Consider the following 18,337-nt stretch of genomic DNA (forward strand, 5'->3'; position numbering starts at 1 on the left):
GCCACTAACCTAGCACGATAAGTTTTATTATTTTCACTATCGGTTTTAATTTTAAACACCCACTTACATTCGACTAGTTCACTTTCTTTAGGTAAATCCACTAAACACCACGTATTATTCAATTCCATACTCCTTATCTCGTGTTCTACAGCTTCTTTCCATTTGACACCATCTGGTCTTGAAAAAGCGTCTGCCACTGTTACTGGAATATCACTAATTGAAATTTCTTTGACCCCGGGAACAACACTCATGTAAGTCACATAATCATTATACGTTTTTTCTTTTCTTTGTCTTTGTGAACTTCTGGTATTCCCACTATGTTGTATTTCCATTTCCGATAAGTTTTCTGGAATGTAATCTTCATCTGAGTCATTTCTTAGCTGTGGCATTTTTTCATTTTCAGCTTCCAATAACCCATTCTCGATTTCATCTTTCAATAAGTCATTATTGATTTCGGCTGAGACTTCAACGGTATCCATTGGTTGATCCCCCACTTGATCTAATATCACTTCAGATTCTGACTTTTTAGATCGAAGATCTTCATGGATAATGACGTCTCTACTCGTTGTAACATCATCTTTAATAGGATCATAGATTCTGTAACCTTTAATGTTATCCGTATATCCCACAAAAATACATTTCTTGGATTTTTTGTCAAATTTCAATCTTTTTTCTTTTGGAACATGTACCATAATTGAGCTTCCAAATATTCGAAGATTTGACACATTTGGTTTATTGCCAAACCACATTTCGTACGGAGTTTTATTATTTAGACCACTTGCAATGCATCTATTTCTTAAATAATTAGCTGTGTGAACTGCTTCTGCCCAAAATCTTTTTGGTAATCCTGCATCGAACAATAAACATTTGGCTTTTTCTACAATCGTACGGTTTAATCTCTCACTAAGACCATTTTGTTGAGGTGTGTAGGAATTTGTTTTTTGATGGATTATTCCATGACTTTTCAAAAAACCTTCAAATTGATTGCTACAAAATTCACCCCCTTGATCAGTACGAAAAATTTTGATTCTTTTATCTTGTTGATTTTGTACCATTACCAAAAAATCTGTAAATTGGCCTAAAGCTTCACTTTTTTCTTTTAAAAAATAAACAAACGATATTCTACTGTAATCATCAGTTAAAAGCATGAAGTATCTGGAACCTCCAATTGAAACTGTTTCCATTGGGCCACATAGATCTCCGTGTATAATGTTGAGTTTTTCATTGCTACGTACAGCTGAAGTTGGAAATGGTAGTCTACTTTGTTTGCCTTCACAACATACAACGCAATTTGATTTATCAATGGTAGCACGACTTTTCAACTCTAATCCATCAACACAATGCTTCATTTTGTTCAAATCTTGGCTATTGATGTGTGCTAACCTTCGATGCCAAATTTCTGAATCATCACAAATAGCTGATAGACAATTTTCTTGTTTTATGTTTAATTTATAAACCCCATCAACTAATATTGCGGTGGCTATCAAATCATTGTTTTTACTATAAATACAGCATCCTGTTTTATTAAAACAAACTCGATTTCCTTTAGAAATTAACTGGCTTTACTGATATAAGGTTTGTCGTTAAGCTTGGAACACACAACACATCATGAATTGTAACTAAATTATAGTTTTTATTAACTGAAGTTTTAATGTCTATATCACCTAAATATTTTGTTAATATTTTTTGTTTATTTGCCACGACTATTTCCTTCACTGCTGGTTGTCTAATTTTCTTGAGCCAGGATTCGTTTGGAGTCATGTGCCTACTGGCACCTGAATCCACATTAAAATCATTCCGTCTATGATTTCCAGTGAGAAATGTTGTACTGAATGCATACTTGTTATCCATTTTTGAAGAACTTTGTATAGTTGATCTATTTTGTAACTTATTTGGGCATTTTGACATAAAATGACCATGTTGTTTACATTTAAAACAGACAATTTTACTTCTGTCAGTTTCAGACTTAAAAGAGTTTTTCTTTTTATAACTGCCATCTTTTGAGTAATTTTTGAAACCCTTTTTTGCGAAGAAAGCGCCATTTTTGCTCACGCCATCTGTTTGCATGTCAACTAACTTACTTTTAATTGAGTCGGTGGTATCGCCATCAGCATTGGTGCGTATTTCTCTGGCAATCCAGCAAGTAACAGAGAACCTACCCATTCATCATTTATGTCGATACCACTTTTTCTCAATTTTTGTGAAATCTCGATGATTTGATTTACATAACTTTCTATCGATTCGCAATTATCTAACCTTATGGAAATCAGATTTCGTAGTAGTCCTATTTTACAATAGTCTTGACCATATTTTTTAAGGCAACCCGTTACAGGAATATTTGTTAATATTTTACATTTCATAAAAAATAACTTTCATTCGGTAAACAGATGGGTGAAGGTCGACCCTAATTCGGATCTTGTACTATAATCTAAACATATAATACATTTCCATTTCCGATTGATATTTCATAATTACTTGTAATAAATTTCTGTAATATTGCTTGTAATAATTTAAAATTCTTTTGGTTTGTTATAAAGGTTGGCTTTGTAAGAATCATGAAACGCTTATTATTTCTGGGCATGGAGAAGCGTATTGTAAAATTTGTAAAGTTTATTTGCGAGCTGAGAGAAATGATTTGAAAGTGCATGGAGAAACTAAAAAGCATAAGGAAAAAGCTGCAGTTTTCAATTTAAGAACCCAGCGCACTCTTTTAGACTCTGGTATATCTATTAATTAATAACGTAAAAATGTATGAAAAATAAATCGCAGAATTAATTTCCAGGTGTAAAAATAACAAACACAATTAACAATCAAACTAAAATAAACGATATAAAATTAGTTTTACATGTTGCTGCGCACAACTCAACTAATAGCGTAGATCATTTATGTAATTTACTTCAAGATATGGGATCTGGAAGTCACTTAGAGAAATTTAAATTACACCGAACAAAGTACTTACGAGTGATACTCAATGTTGTCTCTCCTCGGATGTTGAAGGAATTAATTGACGACGTTGGCGATGAATATTATTCTATAATTTTAGATGAGTCAACGGATGTTTCAACAGTGAAGTATATGGCGCATCGTATTCGCTACTATAGTAAAAGATTAAACAATATGTGCACTGATTTTCTTGGTTTTAATGAGGTTGGCTCCGCTACGGCAAAAGAGCTTTCTGAAATTTTTTTAAATTTGATAAAATCTGTTGGGTTAAAACTGGAGAACTTAGTCGGCATCGGTACAGATGGTGCGGCGAATCTTTGTGGAGTAAATGAAAGTTTATATACTTTACTGAAAGAAAACTCTCCCAATCTACAACTGATTAAATGTAGTTGTCATTCTTTAAATTTGTGTGCATCTAAAGCTTGCAAAGAATTGCCATCAAACTTGGATTTTTTACTACGTGAAACAAGAAACTGGTTTGCTCACTCACCGCTTCGTCAATTGACTTACTCAGAGGTTTATAAAAGTATAAATACAAGTAAGGCATCAAAGTTAGTAAGTTTGTCCAGTGCCCGTTGGTTAGCTTGATATGAAGCTATCTCATCAAATTTAAATCAGTGAGATACTTTTAAAAAAATTTTCAACGATGTTTCAAAATCAACTAAAGAAAAAAGTTATACAGCACGTACATTAGCAGATATATATAATGATGACGCAAATTTTAGGTATTTGATGTTCCTGGACAATATTTTAAGAGAGGTTACTAGAGTAAATCTCGCATTCCAACGGGCTAATGCTGATATCACAAAATTGTACGCTGATTTAAAAATTTTATTAATTTCATTATCGAGAAGAATTTTTGAGCCGCGCTATTTAAGATCACGTGATGATGACCGAGAAATGTTTCACTCTACGGGCCTTATTGATATAAAGCAAGCTTTATCAAAAGCTTTTTCTCAATTCGGTAACTCATTATAACCTGTTGAAGCTAGAGATTTTGGTGACCGTTTTATGACTCATACAAAAAAAAAAGAATATGTCTTCAAAAGTAATTACAGAAATCAAAGAACGAGCAACTTTATTTTTAGTGAAGTTGTGTGATGAGTTGGTGAACCGTTTACCCAATAATTTAACGGTGATTGAACGAATTCGGTATTTTTCACCAAAATATTGCTTATATCAAACATCGATTGTTCCTATTAGTGAACTACCTTGGGCCTTGGCAGGTAATTCTATAAATAATTCTTTATTATAATAAATTATGTTACCATAATGCCACTATAGTGGCCGTTTAAAAGAATATAAAATTTTATTTTGGTTTGAAAATAAGATATTTTAACTTTAAAAATGTTCTCTGTATAAATAACTGAGATCCTGATTTTGCAAATTTGTTTGTTGTTTTCAAATCATATTTTTTGGTATGATCAATTTTTGTAGAAAAAAATAGGATCAAATTTCGTTTTGACCTCAACAAAAAGGGTTGAGTTTTCGTTTATTGGAATTCATTAAAAATTATTCGTTTTTTGAATTTATTGAAATTATATTCGGTCGTTTGAAATTCATAATCATTCGTTGAATTCATTTAAATAATAGTACGTTCGTTTCAATCCATTACGGATTGATTTTTGTGAATAATTTAGTTATGTAATAATTAATCACACGTGTTCGTGAATTAGAAAATTTCCCGATAATTTTCCCTTCCCCTAAAACCATAATAATACTTTTGTGAGCCGTTTAGAAATTGAACCAGCTAAATGGTAAGTCATGTATTTTTTTGATTCGTACACAGTCCGCGTAATTTTCATAATAATGGCTGTGGTTTTATGACTTGGCCACAACATTTTTTGGTCCTTCGAGCCGGATTTGAAACATATTTTGGTCAATTCGACCAGGATTTGAAACATTTTTTGGACCATTTAAGACAATTTATTAGTTCATTTACATCGAATTCGAATTTTGATAAATTTTGGTACCATATTGTATTTTTTAATTTATATTTTTGATAGCGATTGTTTAAAGATCGTATTTCGATTTCATAGTTTGAATATTTAGTATTTCGATTTCGATTTGACAAATATTTAATTTCGTATTGGATAAGTAAAAATTTAATTTCGTATAAATTTAGTAGATAAATATTTGTCCATTCACAATTTGTTTGTAGTAGATTAGCACAGCGCATTGATTATATAATTTGTATTCATTTCATTTACAATACGAGGCCAAGTTTGTTTACGTTTGAATTATTAATATTATAATTTCGTGAAATTACATAAAAAACATTGTTATAAATTTTTTTGTATGTTTTGATCGACCGATTGTTGAATTTTAAACTTAATTGTCTGATTCAATTTATTTAAATTGTACCATTTGATATCTGAAAATTGAGAACGATGAGTACAAGCAAGCAAAAATTGGAATCTCAGTTGAAAAGTGTAATTTCAAAAAAGGAAGTTTATTTTCGTCGCTTGCAAGGCTTATATGATTTGAGTAAAAGGTTAGATGCTTCTAGTTCCTTGAACAGTTTTAAAGTTAAATAAGAATCTTTGGAACCAACCAAAGAAGAATTTTTGAAGACTGTTTAATCAATGAATTGGAATCAAATTTAAATGTTGATCATGAACCTAATTTTCAGGTTTTAGAAGCATTTGATGATTTATATTGCAACATTTTGTCGGCTTCTAAAGACCCGAGAGTATCAACAAATAATTGCCCGACAAATTCTCCTAATTTACAGAATGATTCCGGGCTTAAAGGGCCTCGATTGCCTAAACTTTCGTTGCCGAAATTTTCTGGTGAAATTAAGGAGTGGCCTATTTTTTACGAATGTTATCGTAGTTTAGTTCACGACAATAAGTGCCTGAATGATGTGGATAAAATAAATTATTTAGTGGGACAGCTGACTGGAACGGCAGCTAGTATCTGTATTGGTATACCCCCCGTTGGTTCTAATTACCAAATTTTGTGGAAAACGTTAGTAGATAAATACCAAAACTCTCGAGTCTTAGCAGTTAATTACCTTGACCAAATTTTAGATTTTAAACCTCTGCAAACAGCTTCTGCGAATAATTTAAATTCTATTTTGATAAAATGTGATACAGCTTCTCAAGCGTTACAAAAATTAGATAAAATTAATTTATTAGATTTCACGTATGCCCATTTAATATGGACAAAATTGGATCCCGAAACCAGAACGCTATTTGAGAACATACATAGAAATTCGCAATCCGTGAGTTATGATGAGTTAGTGGGTTTTATTCGAGAACAAACTCAAATTTATGAGATATCCCCATTATTAAAGAAATCTATTTCGTCTGTTAGTAGTAAATCTAAAGCATTCTTTAATAAAACGGAGAAGAATACGATTAATTGCAATTTATGTCAGTCGAATAAACACAAAGTCAAATAAATTTTTGAGCAAATCTCCTTCGGAAAGATTTGAATTTGTTAAACAGAAAAATTTGTGTATTGGTTGTTTTGGTTCACATAGAGTGAATCAGTGTAAAAGTTCTACTGTTTGTCAAATATGCCAGTACAAACACAATACACTCTTGCATTTTAAAAAGCCACATTCAGATGTAGGTGTACAAAAAAGTATTGGTTCGGATTTGAAACCCACTACTAGTACGGGAACCACTTCTACATCTTTATGCCCAATGATTAATTCGTATAATTATCGCGATTCAACCGTGTTATTATCCACAATCGTGGTAAATATTTTGGATAGTCAAGGATGCTCAGAGAGGTCGATTTTTATTAGATTCTGGAAGCCAAGCAAATTTTATGACATTAGATTGTGCCAAGAAAATTAATTTAGATATTAAACAATGCAACTCATCAGTTAAAGGTATGGGTGCTTGGAATAATTTTGTGATTGGAAAATCAAATACGGTTGTTGTTTCTCGATTTGATTATCGTATTAGTTACCCTATTGATGTTTTGTTAGTTGAAAAAATAACGGATAAATTGCCTGATTATGAGATATGTTCAGATTCTTTGGAACATTTAGTCAATTTACCCTTGTCTGATGATACTTTTGATACACCCGGTCCGATCGATGGGATTATTGGTGCACAATTGTTCCCTAAAATATTGTTATCACGCAAGGTGACAGGTTCAGTTCATGCACCGATTGTAGTTGAAACTGAATTTGGATTTGTTGTAATGGGTTCCGCACCTACGAATATTTGTAAATCGAAATCGACAAAATCATTTTATACTCAAGTTGATCCATCATTGAATGATTTAGTTTCGAAATTTTGGGAAACTGAGGATATTCCACAACAAAAATTTGAACATCCCGATGATGTCCAATATGAGAAAATATACAGCTCTTCAGTTCAGCGAGAAAAAGTAGGTCGTTATATCGTTAAATTACCATTTAAATTAGAATTTTCAAAATTGGGAAATTCATTTGATACTGCACTTAAGCGATTTTATGCGTTAGAACGTAAATTTTGTAAATCGTCAGAATTTAAGGATCAGTATACTAAAGTTATGGAAACTTATTTGCGTGAAGGGTATATGTCTTTGGTAAAGCCTGAAGCTTTAAAATTTCCGAATTATTTTATTCCTCATCACGGTGTATCCAAACCGGATAGTACGTCTACACCTTTACGTTGTGTGTTTGATGCGTCTGCAAAGACCACCAGAAAGTTTCTTTGAATGATCTGCTTTATACAGGGCCGAAGTTACAAAAAGAAGTATTTAATATTTTTCTAAATTTTCTTTTATTTTCGGTGGCTTTTACGCAGATGTCAGACAAATGTATTTGAGAATCGGTTCATTCAGAACATCGCCGTTTTCAACAAATTTTGTGGCGTTTTTCACGAAAGGACCCTATTTCAATATATCAATTAAATACCGTAACTTTTGGGGTAAAACCATCTCCTTATTTAGCATTGAGAACTTTGCATCAACTTGCTATTGATGGATCAGAATCGTACCCCTTAGCCGCGGAAATGGTACAACGTGATTTTTATATGGACGATTTGGTCTCAAGTGTGGATAGTTTGGATGAAGCACTGCCTTTGTATGATGAATTGGTTAATTTATTTAAAACGGGACAATTTCAATTGACTAAATGGGCAGTAAATTCGCCTGAATTTCTTATGAAAATTCCTGAGGAGGAACGATGTCCTAAATTTGTCGATTTCAATTCGGATGGTCTAAAGGTTTTGGGTTTGAATTGGTATCCTAAATTTGACGTATTTGTGTTTAGAATTAGTAGGGAATCACGATTATGCACTAAACGGAATGTTTTATCCGTGGTAGCTAGATTGTTTGACCCCCTAGGTTTCGTAGCTCCAGTCACTCTTTTGTTTAAACTTTTTGTTCGAAAAATGTGGAGCTTAAAATTAGATTGGGATGAAATTCCCGATGGAGATCTTCCTTTACAATGGAAAAATCTTCAAAATGAATTACAATTATTAGAGAATTTTCAGATATCTCGTTATTTGGGCGCTTCAAAAAACTCCAAGTTGGTTTTGATTGGGTTTGGAGATGCATGTATAGATTCTTATGGCGTGGTAGTTTACGCGAAAACTATTGCTCCTAATGGTGAAGTTCGTGTCACTTTGGTTTGTGCAAAAATGAAAGTTCCTTCATTAAATATTTCTCACACTATTCCTAGATTGGAACTTTCGGCAGTAGTTTTGGTAGCTCGCTTGTTATCAACCATAAAAACTACATTAGAAGTACGTGTTGAAGTAGATGAAATAATAGCGCTATCCGATTCAATGGTTGTATTGAATTGGATAGCTGCATCCCCTTCAAAATGGCACACATTTGTAGCCAACAGGGTATCTGTTATACAAGAATTGGTCCCACAGTGTAAATGGTTTCACTTGAGGGGTGAAAATAATATTAGTGATTGCTTGTCGAGAGCTATGACCCCATCACAGTTTTTGAATCGAAAAGATTGGCTGTCCGGCCCCTCTTGGTTAAAATTTGAAAGAGATTGGTGAACAAAAAACTGTTTCGTTGTTGGCAAAATCAGAACAGTTACATCCTTTGTATGATTTGATTAACAGATGTTCATCATTTACAAAACTACTTCGATCTACGGTATATGTTTTGAGATTTTTAAAAATATTAAAGTCGTCTGGTGTTAAATCATTACAATAATTTAACAGTTTTTTTTTTAAAAAATAGACAAAATCATATTTAAATTTATTTAATACAAAATTAAAAACAAAACAAGAGTTCTAGAACATTCCAAATAAACATCACAGTGTACGAGGTGGGGATTGCTTAGCAAGCAAGGCGCACCAAGAAACACTCAATGAATCAACAAGCAGCACAGTCTTTATACAACATTCAAAAGTGAAACATCACAAATACAGAAAAGCATAACAATACGACAGCAGTATTAGTTACATCCATGCAACAACGCATTTCAAATACATACAATTTAATACGCCATTTTACATGCAATTAATGGCGGTTAATCATCATTTTCAAGAAGTTAGCAATATCTCCGGCAGCATTTTGATACAACACATCATCACAACGGCTTTAAACATATATAATTTAATACGCAATTTTACATGCAATTAATGGCGGTTAATCATCATTTTCAAGAAGTTAGCAATATCTCCGGCAGCATTTTGATACAACATATCATCACAACAGCTTTAAACACATATAATTTAATACGCAATTTTACATGCAATTAACGGCGGTTAATCATCAATTTCAAGAAGTTAGCAATATCTACATTAGAAAACACATTTTCGACACCACGTGGTAAACATATTCGACCAGTAACAACACGCATTCAACATACAAACAACACATCTAACAACCAATCATTCATCATTCTACAAATTCAACCCACCATACCTCAGGTGAATACTAGTGAATTTAAATTTAATCCACATTTAGTTTATCAATAAATTTTGAACATAAAATTCATTTCAAATTTAGAATTTCAATATTAAATTTATCAATAATTTATGAACATGAAATTCATTTCAAATTTAGAATTTCAATATTAAATTTATCAATAATTTATGAACATCAAATTCATTTCAAGTTTAGAATTTCAATATTAAATTTATCAATCATTTTGAATATAAAATTAATTTCAAAGAATACAAAAATAATTCAGAATTTATAAAATTAAATTAATTTAAAATTAGTAATGATCTTGTATATAATTATATTTCATTTGTTAATTAGAATAATGATGAAAACGTCAAATAATGATCAACAATAAATTGATTCAAATGATATCCAGCGTTTATTTTTATTTAATAAGACTTTCAGAAAGATTTCATTCGAATTTGCAGTTTTATTATACATTTTATGGTCCTTCGAGCCGGATCAGTTGTTGTTGTCATTGTTGATGGTTTTATCATGTCACAAGATCATTACTCATACATTCACATATCAATTTAAGTCATTTTCAACTTCAATATCACAGTTAGATTTGATAATTAAAATTACAAATTATTTAAATACAGTAAAATTCATAGCAAATAATTATACAATTGTAAAGGGGAAGCACATTGAACAATAGTAAATTAGCAAATTCACGTCAATTTAACGATAATTCTATCAAAATGGGACCAAAAAAGGATGCTGAAGACATAAAAATGCAGCTATTTCAAAATTCCATATTAATTTCAGAACATGAGGGCCTCATCAGCAAAGCTCTCGAAATAGGCAAACAGGCCATAGTTAATTCAAGTTTTATACCTAATTTGGAAGCACGTTTTTCTAAATTGGAAAAGCTATTCGATACATTCAAATCTCTGATTTCCAATTCTAATAAACTCGCTAATTTAGGGGAAAATAAAGAGGAAATCGAAAATTTATGCAAGCGTTCTGAAGTTGTTCATGATAAATATTATGAAATTCTAGCTATAGAAATTCAAATTCGTAAAAGCACCAAAACTATCCAATCAACGACTCAAGACGATGTTTTAGCCAGTCAAATCTCACATAGCGCGGCATCCAAATTACCAAATATTAACATACCCACATTCGACGGGGATATATCTAAATGGGTTTCCTTCAGGGACACCTTTGTTTCTTTAATCCACGATGCTCCAGGTATCAATCATGTTGCTAAATTTCATTACTTAAGATCAGCCCTAAAGGGAAATGCTTTACAAACCATTGCGGGAATTCAAGTAAACATGGACAATTACACACAAGCATGGGAAGCTATGCTAAAGAAATATGATAATAAACGTTTACAAGCATCATATTATCTATCCAAAATTTTTAATTTCAAACCGGTTATCAAAGCGTCACTATCTCAACTAGAATTGCTTTCTAGTATTGTCATCGAAAATGCTATTGCCTTCAAAAATTTAAAATTAAAAAATGAAAGTGGCTTCATCTTAGTCTATTTCATCATACGATTACTAGATCACAAAACCAAAGAAAAATTTGAGGACGAATACGGAAAGAATTCAACTATTCCGAAATTCGAGGATCTAATAAAATTCATTGAAACCGAGTGTTTAAAATTTCAAACGGAAAATTTAACAAGCGACAAAAGCGTTAATAATTATCCAGCTAAACCCACGTATAGCAACAAACAAGTTGTCATGACTCAAACTCAGTACAATCCAGACACATGCGCAGTCTGTAAAGGGAATCATCCCATTTTCAAGTGTAGCAATTTTTTGGCACTACAACCTTCACAAAGGCTTAACAAAATAAAACAATTAAATGGCTGTCATAATTGTCTCAAAACAAATCATGAAGTCACAAAATGCCCGTCACAATCCATATGTAAAGAATGCAAACGAAAACATAATACATTATTACATATAGTAAGTGGTAGTCAAACGTTCTCAACCAAAACGAAAGGTCACAGCTTACAAAACATTCCATTACAAACAAATAACATTGATCCAAACAGGAATCAAACTGAAAATTCAAATACAATTAATACGGTTTTATCCGCGACAGTATCAGGTGCGCCTACAGTTCTATTAGGTACTGCACTAGCAAGAATTAAAGATCATTTAGGCAGAGATCACAATATTAGAATCCTCGTAGACAGCGGGGCCCAAAGATCATTTATCACAACCTCATTCATAGACAAACTGCGTCTGGCCAAGCAGCCAAATTTGCAACCCCTCAGTGGGTTATCTAATATGCCAATTCGCGGTGGGCGAATGCAAGTAGAATGCGTCATACACCCCTTAAATTCAAGCACTCCGGAATTACAAACAACAGCAATTGTAGTACCATCAATTATAACTCAAAGCCCCACACATGCTATATCCAATGACATTCGCAAAATCTTCAAAAATTTGAATCTAGCGGACGCGACATTTGATAAACCAGGTCCAATAGACTTTCTTCTCGGTGCTGACTTGTTTGGACAAATTTTATTAGGAGAAAGTAAGACACCGTCAAAGTATCATCCAGCTGCTATTAAAAGTGTGTTTGGTTGGATTTTAATAGGTTCAATTAGTCATAAAAATAGTAAAGTTTCGCCCATTCATAACTTATTAGTATCCGAATCCTCAATTCACAATCTAATAGAAAGGTTTTGGAAAATTGAGGACACACCTCATTCTATACCCATGAGTTTAGAAGAAAAACAATGTGAAGAACACTTTAAAACTACACATTCACGAAATGATTCAGGACGATATATAGTCCGATTGCCCTTCAAACAATTTCCTCCAAAATTGGGAAATTCTAAATCACAAGCATATCTACGTTATATGAGACTTGAACAAAAATTCATTCGAAATCCTAAATTAAAAACGACATATGATTCGGTAATCAATGAATATATGGATTTAGGATATTTATCAGTAGCCAAAGATCCTGGTGCATACATTTTACCTCACCATGGAGTCGAAAAACCCAGTTCTTCTACCTCACTCAGAGTAGTATTTGATGCTTCATGTTCTACTGAATCTGGATCATTAAATGACAAATTATTAACAGGACCAACATTGCAATCCAATATAACTGAAGTGATTCTTCATTTTAGAACGTATGCAGTCGCCATGTCGACCGACATTTGTAAAATGTATCTACAAATCATTTTACATGAAAATGATCGTAAATATCAACATATGTTTTATAGATTCAATCCATCCGATTCAATAACGGAGTATGAATTAAATCGTGTTACTTTTGGGATGCCTGCCTCTCCGTATCTAGCGATTAGAGTCATACTTCAATTAATACAAGACGAGGGAGCAGCCTATCCACTAGCATCCAATGCATTGGCCAATCATACGTACGTAGACAATATACTAACCGGAGCACACAATTTAAATGACGCTTTAGCCTTACAAAAAGAACTTATTCATTTATTACAAAAGGGCGGTTTTACACTAAAGAAGTGGGCTAGTTCAAGCAAAGAATTACTTAAAACCGTACCTATCGAGTGTCATGAAACTCCTATTGCATTTTCTACCTTAGAAAATTCTACTATAAAAGTTTTAGGAATGCAATGGGACCCAGTAAGCGACTGTCTTAGCTATGCCGTTCAAGCTCCACAGATAATATTGACAAAGCGAGCAGTATTATCCAACATAGCAAAATTATATGATCCATTAGGATATCTATCGCCAATAATTTTCAAAGCAAAATGTATCATGAAACAAACATGGAAAATAAATAATTTAAAATGGGACGACCCCCTACCAGATGAAATAGCATCCCAATGGTGTAATTTTCTGAATCAACTGCAAACATTATCTCACATAAAGATACCACGGTGTATAATAAACAAGCCCTATAAAAATATAACAATATTAGGATTCGCAGACGCATCCAAATTGGGTTATGCATCCACAATTTATTTACGTTTAACAAAATCAGATAACTCTGTTTCAATTAACTTGCTCATGTCAAAAACTCGTTTAGCTCCTATTTCAACCATCAGTATTCCACGTTTGGAATTATGCGCAGCTTTATTATTAGTAAAAACATTTCAAAGCATCAAACCATTTATATCTTCGCTTGAAGTAGACAAAACATATTTGTTTTCGGATTCAACAGTTGTCTTGGATTGGCTAAAGCATTCACCTCGTATAAACAAAGTATTCGAAGCCAATCGAGTGGCCGAAATTTTGAGAAATACTGTAGTCACAGACTGGTATCATGTTGAATCGGAACATAATCCAGCGGACATTGCCAGCCGCGGCATTGATCCCTGTCAATTAAAATCAAAACCATTATGGTGGTTCGGCCCTCAATGGCTTCAAAACGAACCATCTAGTTGGCCGATAACCCAACAAAAGCATCCCCAGCAACAAGAAATTTTGATATTAAACACCAAACAACATTCGTTATTCAATGATGACTGGATGAAACGTTTTTCATCTTATAGCAAATTGGTCCGAACCATGGCATACATATTAAGGTTTATAGACAGGCTAAAGAAAAAACAAAATGTCCCTTCGGGTCTCATTCAATGTCAGGAATTCAACAAATCCACTTTGAATTGCATTAAATTAATACAAAAGGAATATTTCTCGGATGAAATAAAGGCTATTAAATCAAATGAAAAATCCAAGCTAAGTGCATTAGCGCCCTTTATAGACCCCTCGGGAATTATCAGGGTGGGAGGAAGACTCACCAACAGTCCTTTACAATATTCACACAAACATCCAATTATTTTACCAAAAAGGGCTCACTTTACACATTTATTAATCGATTATTTACATCATTCATACTTGCATGCAGGACCGCAATTATTACAAGCATTAATTCAAAGAAAATATTGGATTGTTGCAGCTCGAAGCGCAATCAAATCGCGCATATTTCAGTGCATAAAATGTTACAAATTAAAACCAAAAAATTATATACCATATATGAGTGCTTTACCATCGTCACGATTTGAACAGGGTAGGGCCTTTTTAAACGTAGGTATAGACTATGCCGGACCATTTCTTATTAAAGATTCAAACAGACGGAAACCCAACATTTCAAAAACTTATGTCGGATTATATGTATGCATGAGTACAAAAGCAATTCATGTAGAATTAGTTACAGACTTATCAACAAAAGCTTTCTTAGCAAGTTTTGATCGCTTCATTGCACGTCGGGGAATTCCCTCACAAGTCTTTTCGGACAACGGAACAAATTTCGTTGGCGCTTGTCGTTATTTACGAGAAATATATAAATGGCTAAAACAAAAGGAAATTCAATCAACAATTATTGACTATGCCACAAACAAAGGCATCGTATGGAAATTTAACCCTCCAGCCTCTCCAAACTTCGGCGGTCTGTGGGAAGCTGGCGTAAAATCGTTCAAAAATCATTTAATTCGTACATTAGAAAAACGGTATTTAACCTTTGAAGAATTCAATACATTAATAGTCAGAATCGAAGCAATGCTCAATTCACGACCTTCATACCCACTATCATCGTCTCCAGACGAATATGAAGTGTTAACCCCAGGACATTTTCTAATAGGAGCCCCATTAGTAGCCCCTCCAGAACAGGATTTAACTGACATTAAAAATAACCGTTTAGATCGGTGGCAACTAATTAGTCAGACGTTTCAGCACATATGGCAAAAATGGCGTCTCAATTATTTAAATACCCTTCAACAAAGGTTGAAATGGCAAACAAAAGAAAAGCCAGTTGCCATAAACGACCTTGTTTTATTAAAAGAACCAAATGCACCGTCCTTGAACTGGCCCAAAGGTAGAATTATCGAAGTATATCCAGGGCGAGACAATCAAGTACGAGTAGTAAAAATAAAAACACAAAAGGGAGAGTATACCCGACCTATCACTCAAATTGTGCCTCTTCTACCTCCATGTGGAGACAAACAAAATTAGAATTTCAAAAAAAAAAAAATAAATAATATTTAACTAAAATAATTTCAAATAAATCAATCAATTATTCATAAATTATTAGAATTTTGCTGTATGCAAAATTGGTGGGCGGTTTGTTAAATCATTACAATAATTTAACAGTTTTTTTTTTTTAAATAATAGACAAAATCATATTTAAATTTATTTAATACAAAATTAAAAACAAAACAAGAGTTCTAGAACATTCCAAATAAACATCACAGTGTACGAGGTGGGGATTGCTTAGCAAGCAATGCGCACCAAGAAACACTCAATGAATCAACAAGCAGCACAGTCTTTATACAACATTCAAAAGTGAAACATCACAAATACAGAAAAGCATAACAATACGACAGCAGTATTAGTTACATCCATGCAACAACGCATTTCAAATACATACAATTTAATACGCCATTTTACATGCAATTAATGGCGGTTAATCATCATTTTCAAGAAGTTAGCAATATCTCCGGCAGCATTTTGATACAACACATCATCACAACGGCTTTAAACATATATAATTTAATACGCAATTTTACATGCAATTAATGGCGGTTAATCATCATTTTCAAGAAGTTAGCAATATCTCCGGCAGCATTTTGATACAACATATCATCACAACAGCTTTAAACACATATAATTTAATACGCAATTTTACATGCAATTAACGGCGGTTAATCATCAATTTCAAGAAGTTAGCAATATCTACATTAGAAAACACATTTTCGACACCACGTGGTAATCATATTCGACCAGTAACAACACGCATTCAACATACAAACAACACATCTAACAACCAATCATTCATCATTCTACAAATTCAACCCACCATACCTCAGGTGAATACTAGTGAATTGAAATTTAATCCACATTTAGTTTATCAATAAATTTTGAACATAAAATTCATTTCAAATTTAGAATTTCAATATTAAATTTATCAATAATTTATGAACATGAAATTCATTTCAAATTTAGAATTTCAATATTAAATTTATCAATAATTTATGAACATCAAATTCATTTCAAGTTTAGAATTTCAATATTAAATTTATCAATCATTTTGAATATAAAATTAATTTCAAAGAATACAAAAATAATTCAGAATTTATAAAATTAAATTAATTTAAAATTAGTAATGATCTTGTATATAATTATATTTCATTTGTTAATTAGAATAATGATGAAAACGTCAAATAATGATCAACAATAAATTGATTCAAATGATATCCAGCGTTTATTTTTATTTAATAAGACTTTCAGAAAGATTTCATTCGAATTTGCAGTTTTATTATACATCTGGTTTAATAACAGCGAGTGATTTAGAAAAAGCAGAAATAATTTTGATAAAAGTAGTGCAAATTAAACATTTTAGCCTTGAATTTGCATTATTAAAAAATAAAAAAATTTGTTCATCTTTGTATAGGTCCTTAAGTCCTTTATTAGAGGACGGTTTGATTAGAGTCGGCGGTAGACTAACTAACTCTAAATTGAATTATGGTAGTCAGCATCCCCTTTTGCTACCTAAAAAAGATAATTTCGTAGATTTGTTAATTGACCATTGTCACCGTAAAAATTTGCATACCGGTCCTTATTTAGTTTCGGCAATATTACGTCAAAAATATTGGATTGTAGGTGGCCGTAATGCTATACGTTTTCGATTACAAAAATGCAATCATTGTTTTCGAGTCCATCCAAGGGCTGAGTTTCCCAAGATGGCGGATTTGCCAGCGGTCCGGGTAACTGAAGCCGAACCGTTCATACAAGAGTCGATTACGCGGGAGCGTTTTTAATTACTATGGGTAGAGGTCGTGGTTTCAAAAGTCGTAAAGCATATCTTTGCTTGTTTGTATGTTTGGTCACAAAGGCAATTCATTTGGAGTTGGCTTCGGATCTGTCAACTGACACCTTTTTAGCAGCGTTTAAACGGTTTTCGGCACGTCGCGGTGCCTGTTCTGTCATTTATTCAGACAATGCCACAAATTTTATTGGATCCAAAAATTAATTGGACGCTCTGTACAAATTAGTAAATTCAAACGAATATTTGGATCGTTTACAGGAAGAATCAGCCGATAGAAAAATCACTTGGAAGTTTCAACCCCCTTTATCTCCTCATTTTTCTGGCATATGGGAATTGCAAATAAAGGCGGTAAAAACTCATTTATATAAAATTATAGGTCTGCAAATTCTAACCTACGAGGAATTGAGTACGGTTTTGACTCAAATTGAGGCTCTACTAAACTCGAGACCTTTGTCATGGCTTAGTACAGATCCAGCGGATCCGATTCCGTTAACGCCGGCACACTTTCTTACCTACACCCCTTTGAAATCGTTACCTGCCACTGAGGTTCCCAATCCTCCTAAAATTTGTTTGATCGAAAGCGCTTGCTTGATCATTTGGTACAGGGATTTTGGAAACGTTGGCACAATGAATATTTGACGCAATTGCAACTTCGACAAAAATGGAATATATCAAGTTATGATATAAAATCTGGAACCTTGGTCTTGATTCGCCAAGATAATGTTGCGCCGTTGAGTTGGCCGGTTGGTGTCGTTGAGGAATTGTTCCCTGGTAACGATGGTGTTACTCGAGTGGTCAATGTACG

The 18,337-nt window shown here is 32.9% G+C and overlaps 1 protein-coding gene across 1 annotated transcript; it reads left to right on the forward strand.

The window, feature by feature from the left end:
• The first annotated feature begins 10,092 nt into the window (after window positions 1-10,092).
• Window positions 10,093-16,603, forward strand: LOC123302317. Its single transcript, XM_044885193.1, has one exon. The coding sequence runs from the start codon at window positions 10,506-10,508 to the stop codon at window positions 15,717-15,719; it is 5,214 nt and encodes a 1,737-aa protein (XP_044741128.1). The 5' UTR covers window positions 10,093-10,505; the 3' UTR covers window positions 15,720-16,603.
• The last annotated feature ends 1,734 nt before the right edge of the window (window positions 16,604-18,337 follow it).

The sequence above is a fragment of the Chrysoperla carnea genome, chromosome X, assembly GCF_905475395.1.
Source record: "Chrysoperla carnea chromosome X, inChrCarn1.1, whole genome shotgun sequence".
NCBI classification, from domain to species: domain Eukaryota; kingdom Metazoa; phylum Arthropoda; class Insecta; order Neuroptera; family Chrysopidae; genus Chrysoperla; species Chrysoperla carnea.

What these genes read in the sequence shown, in the direction of transcription:
- LOC123302317 (XM_044885193.1), top strand. Translation starts at nt 10,506, where the DNA reads ATGGGACCAAAAAAGGATGCTGAAGACATAAAAATGCAGCTATTTCAA.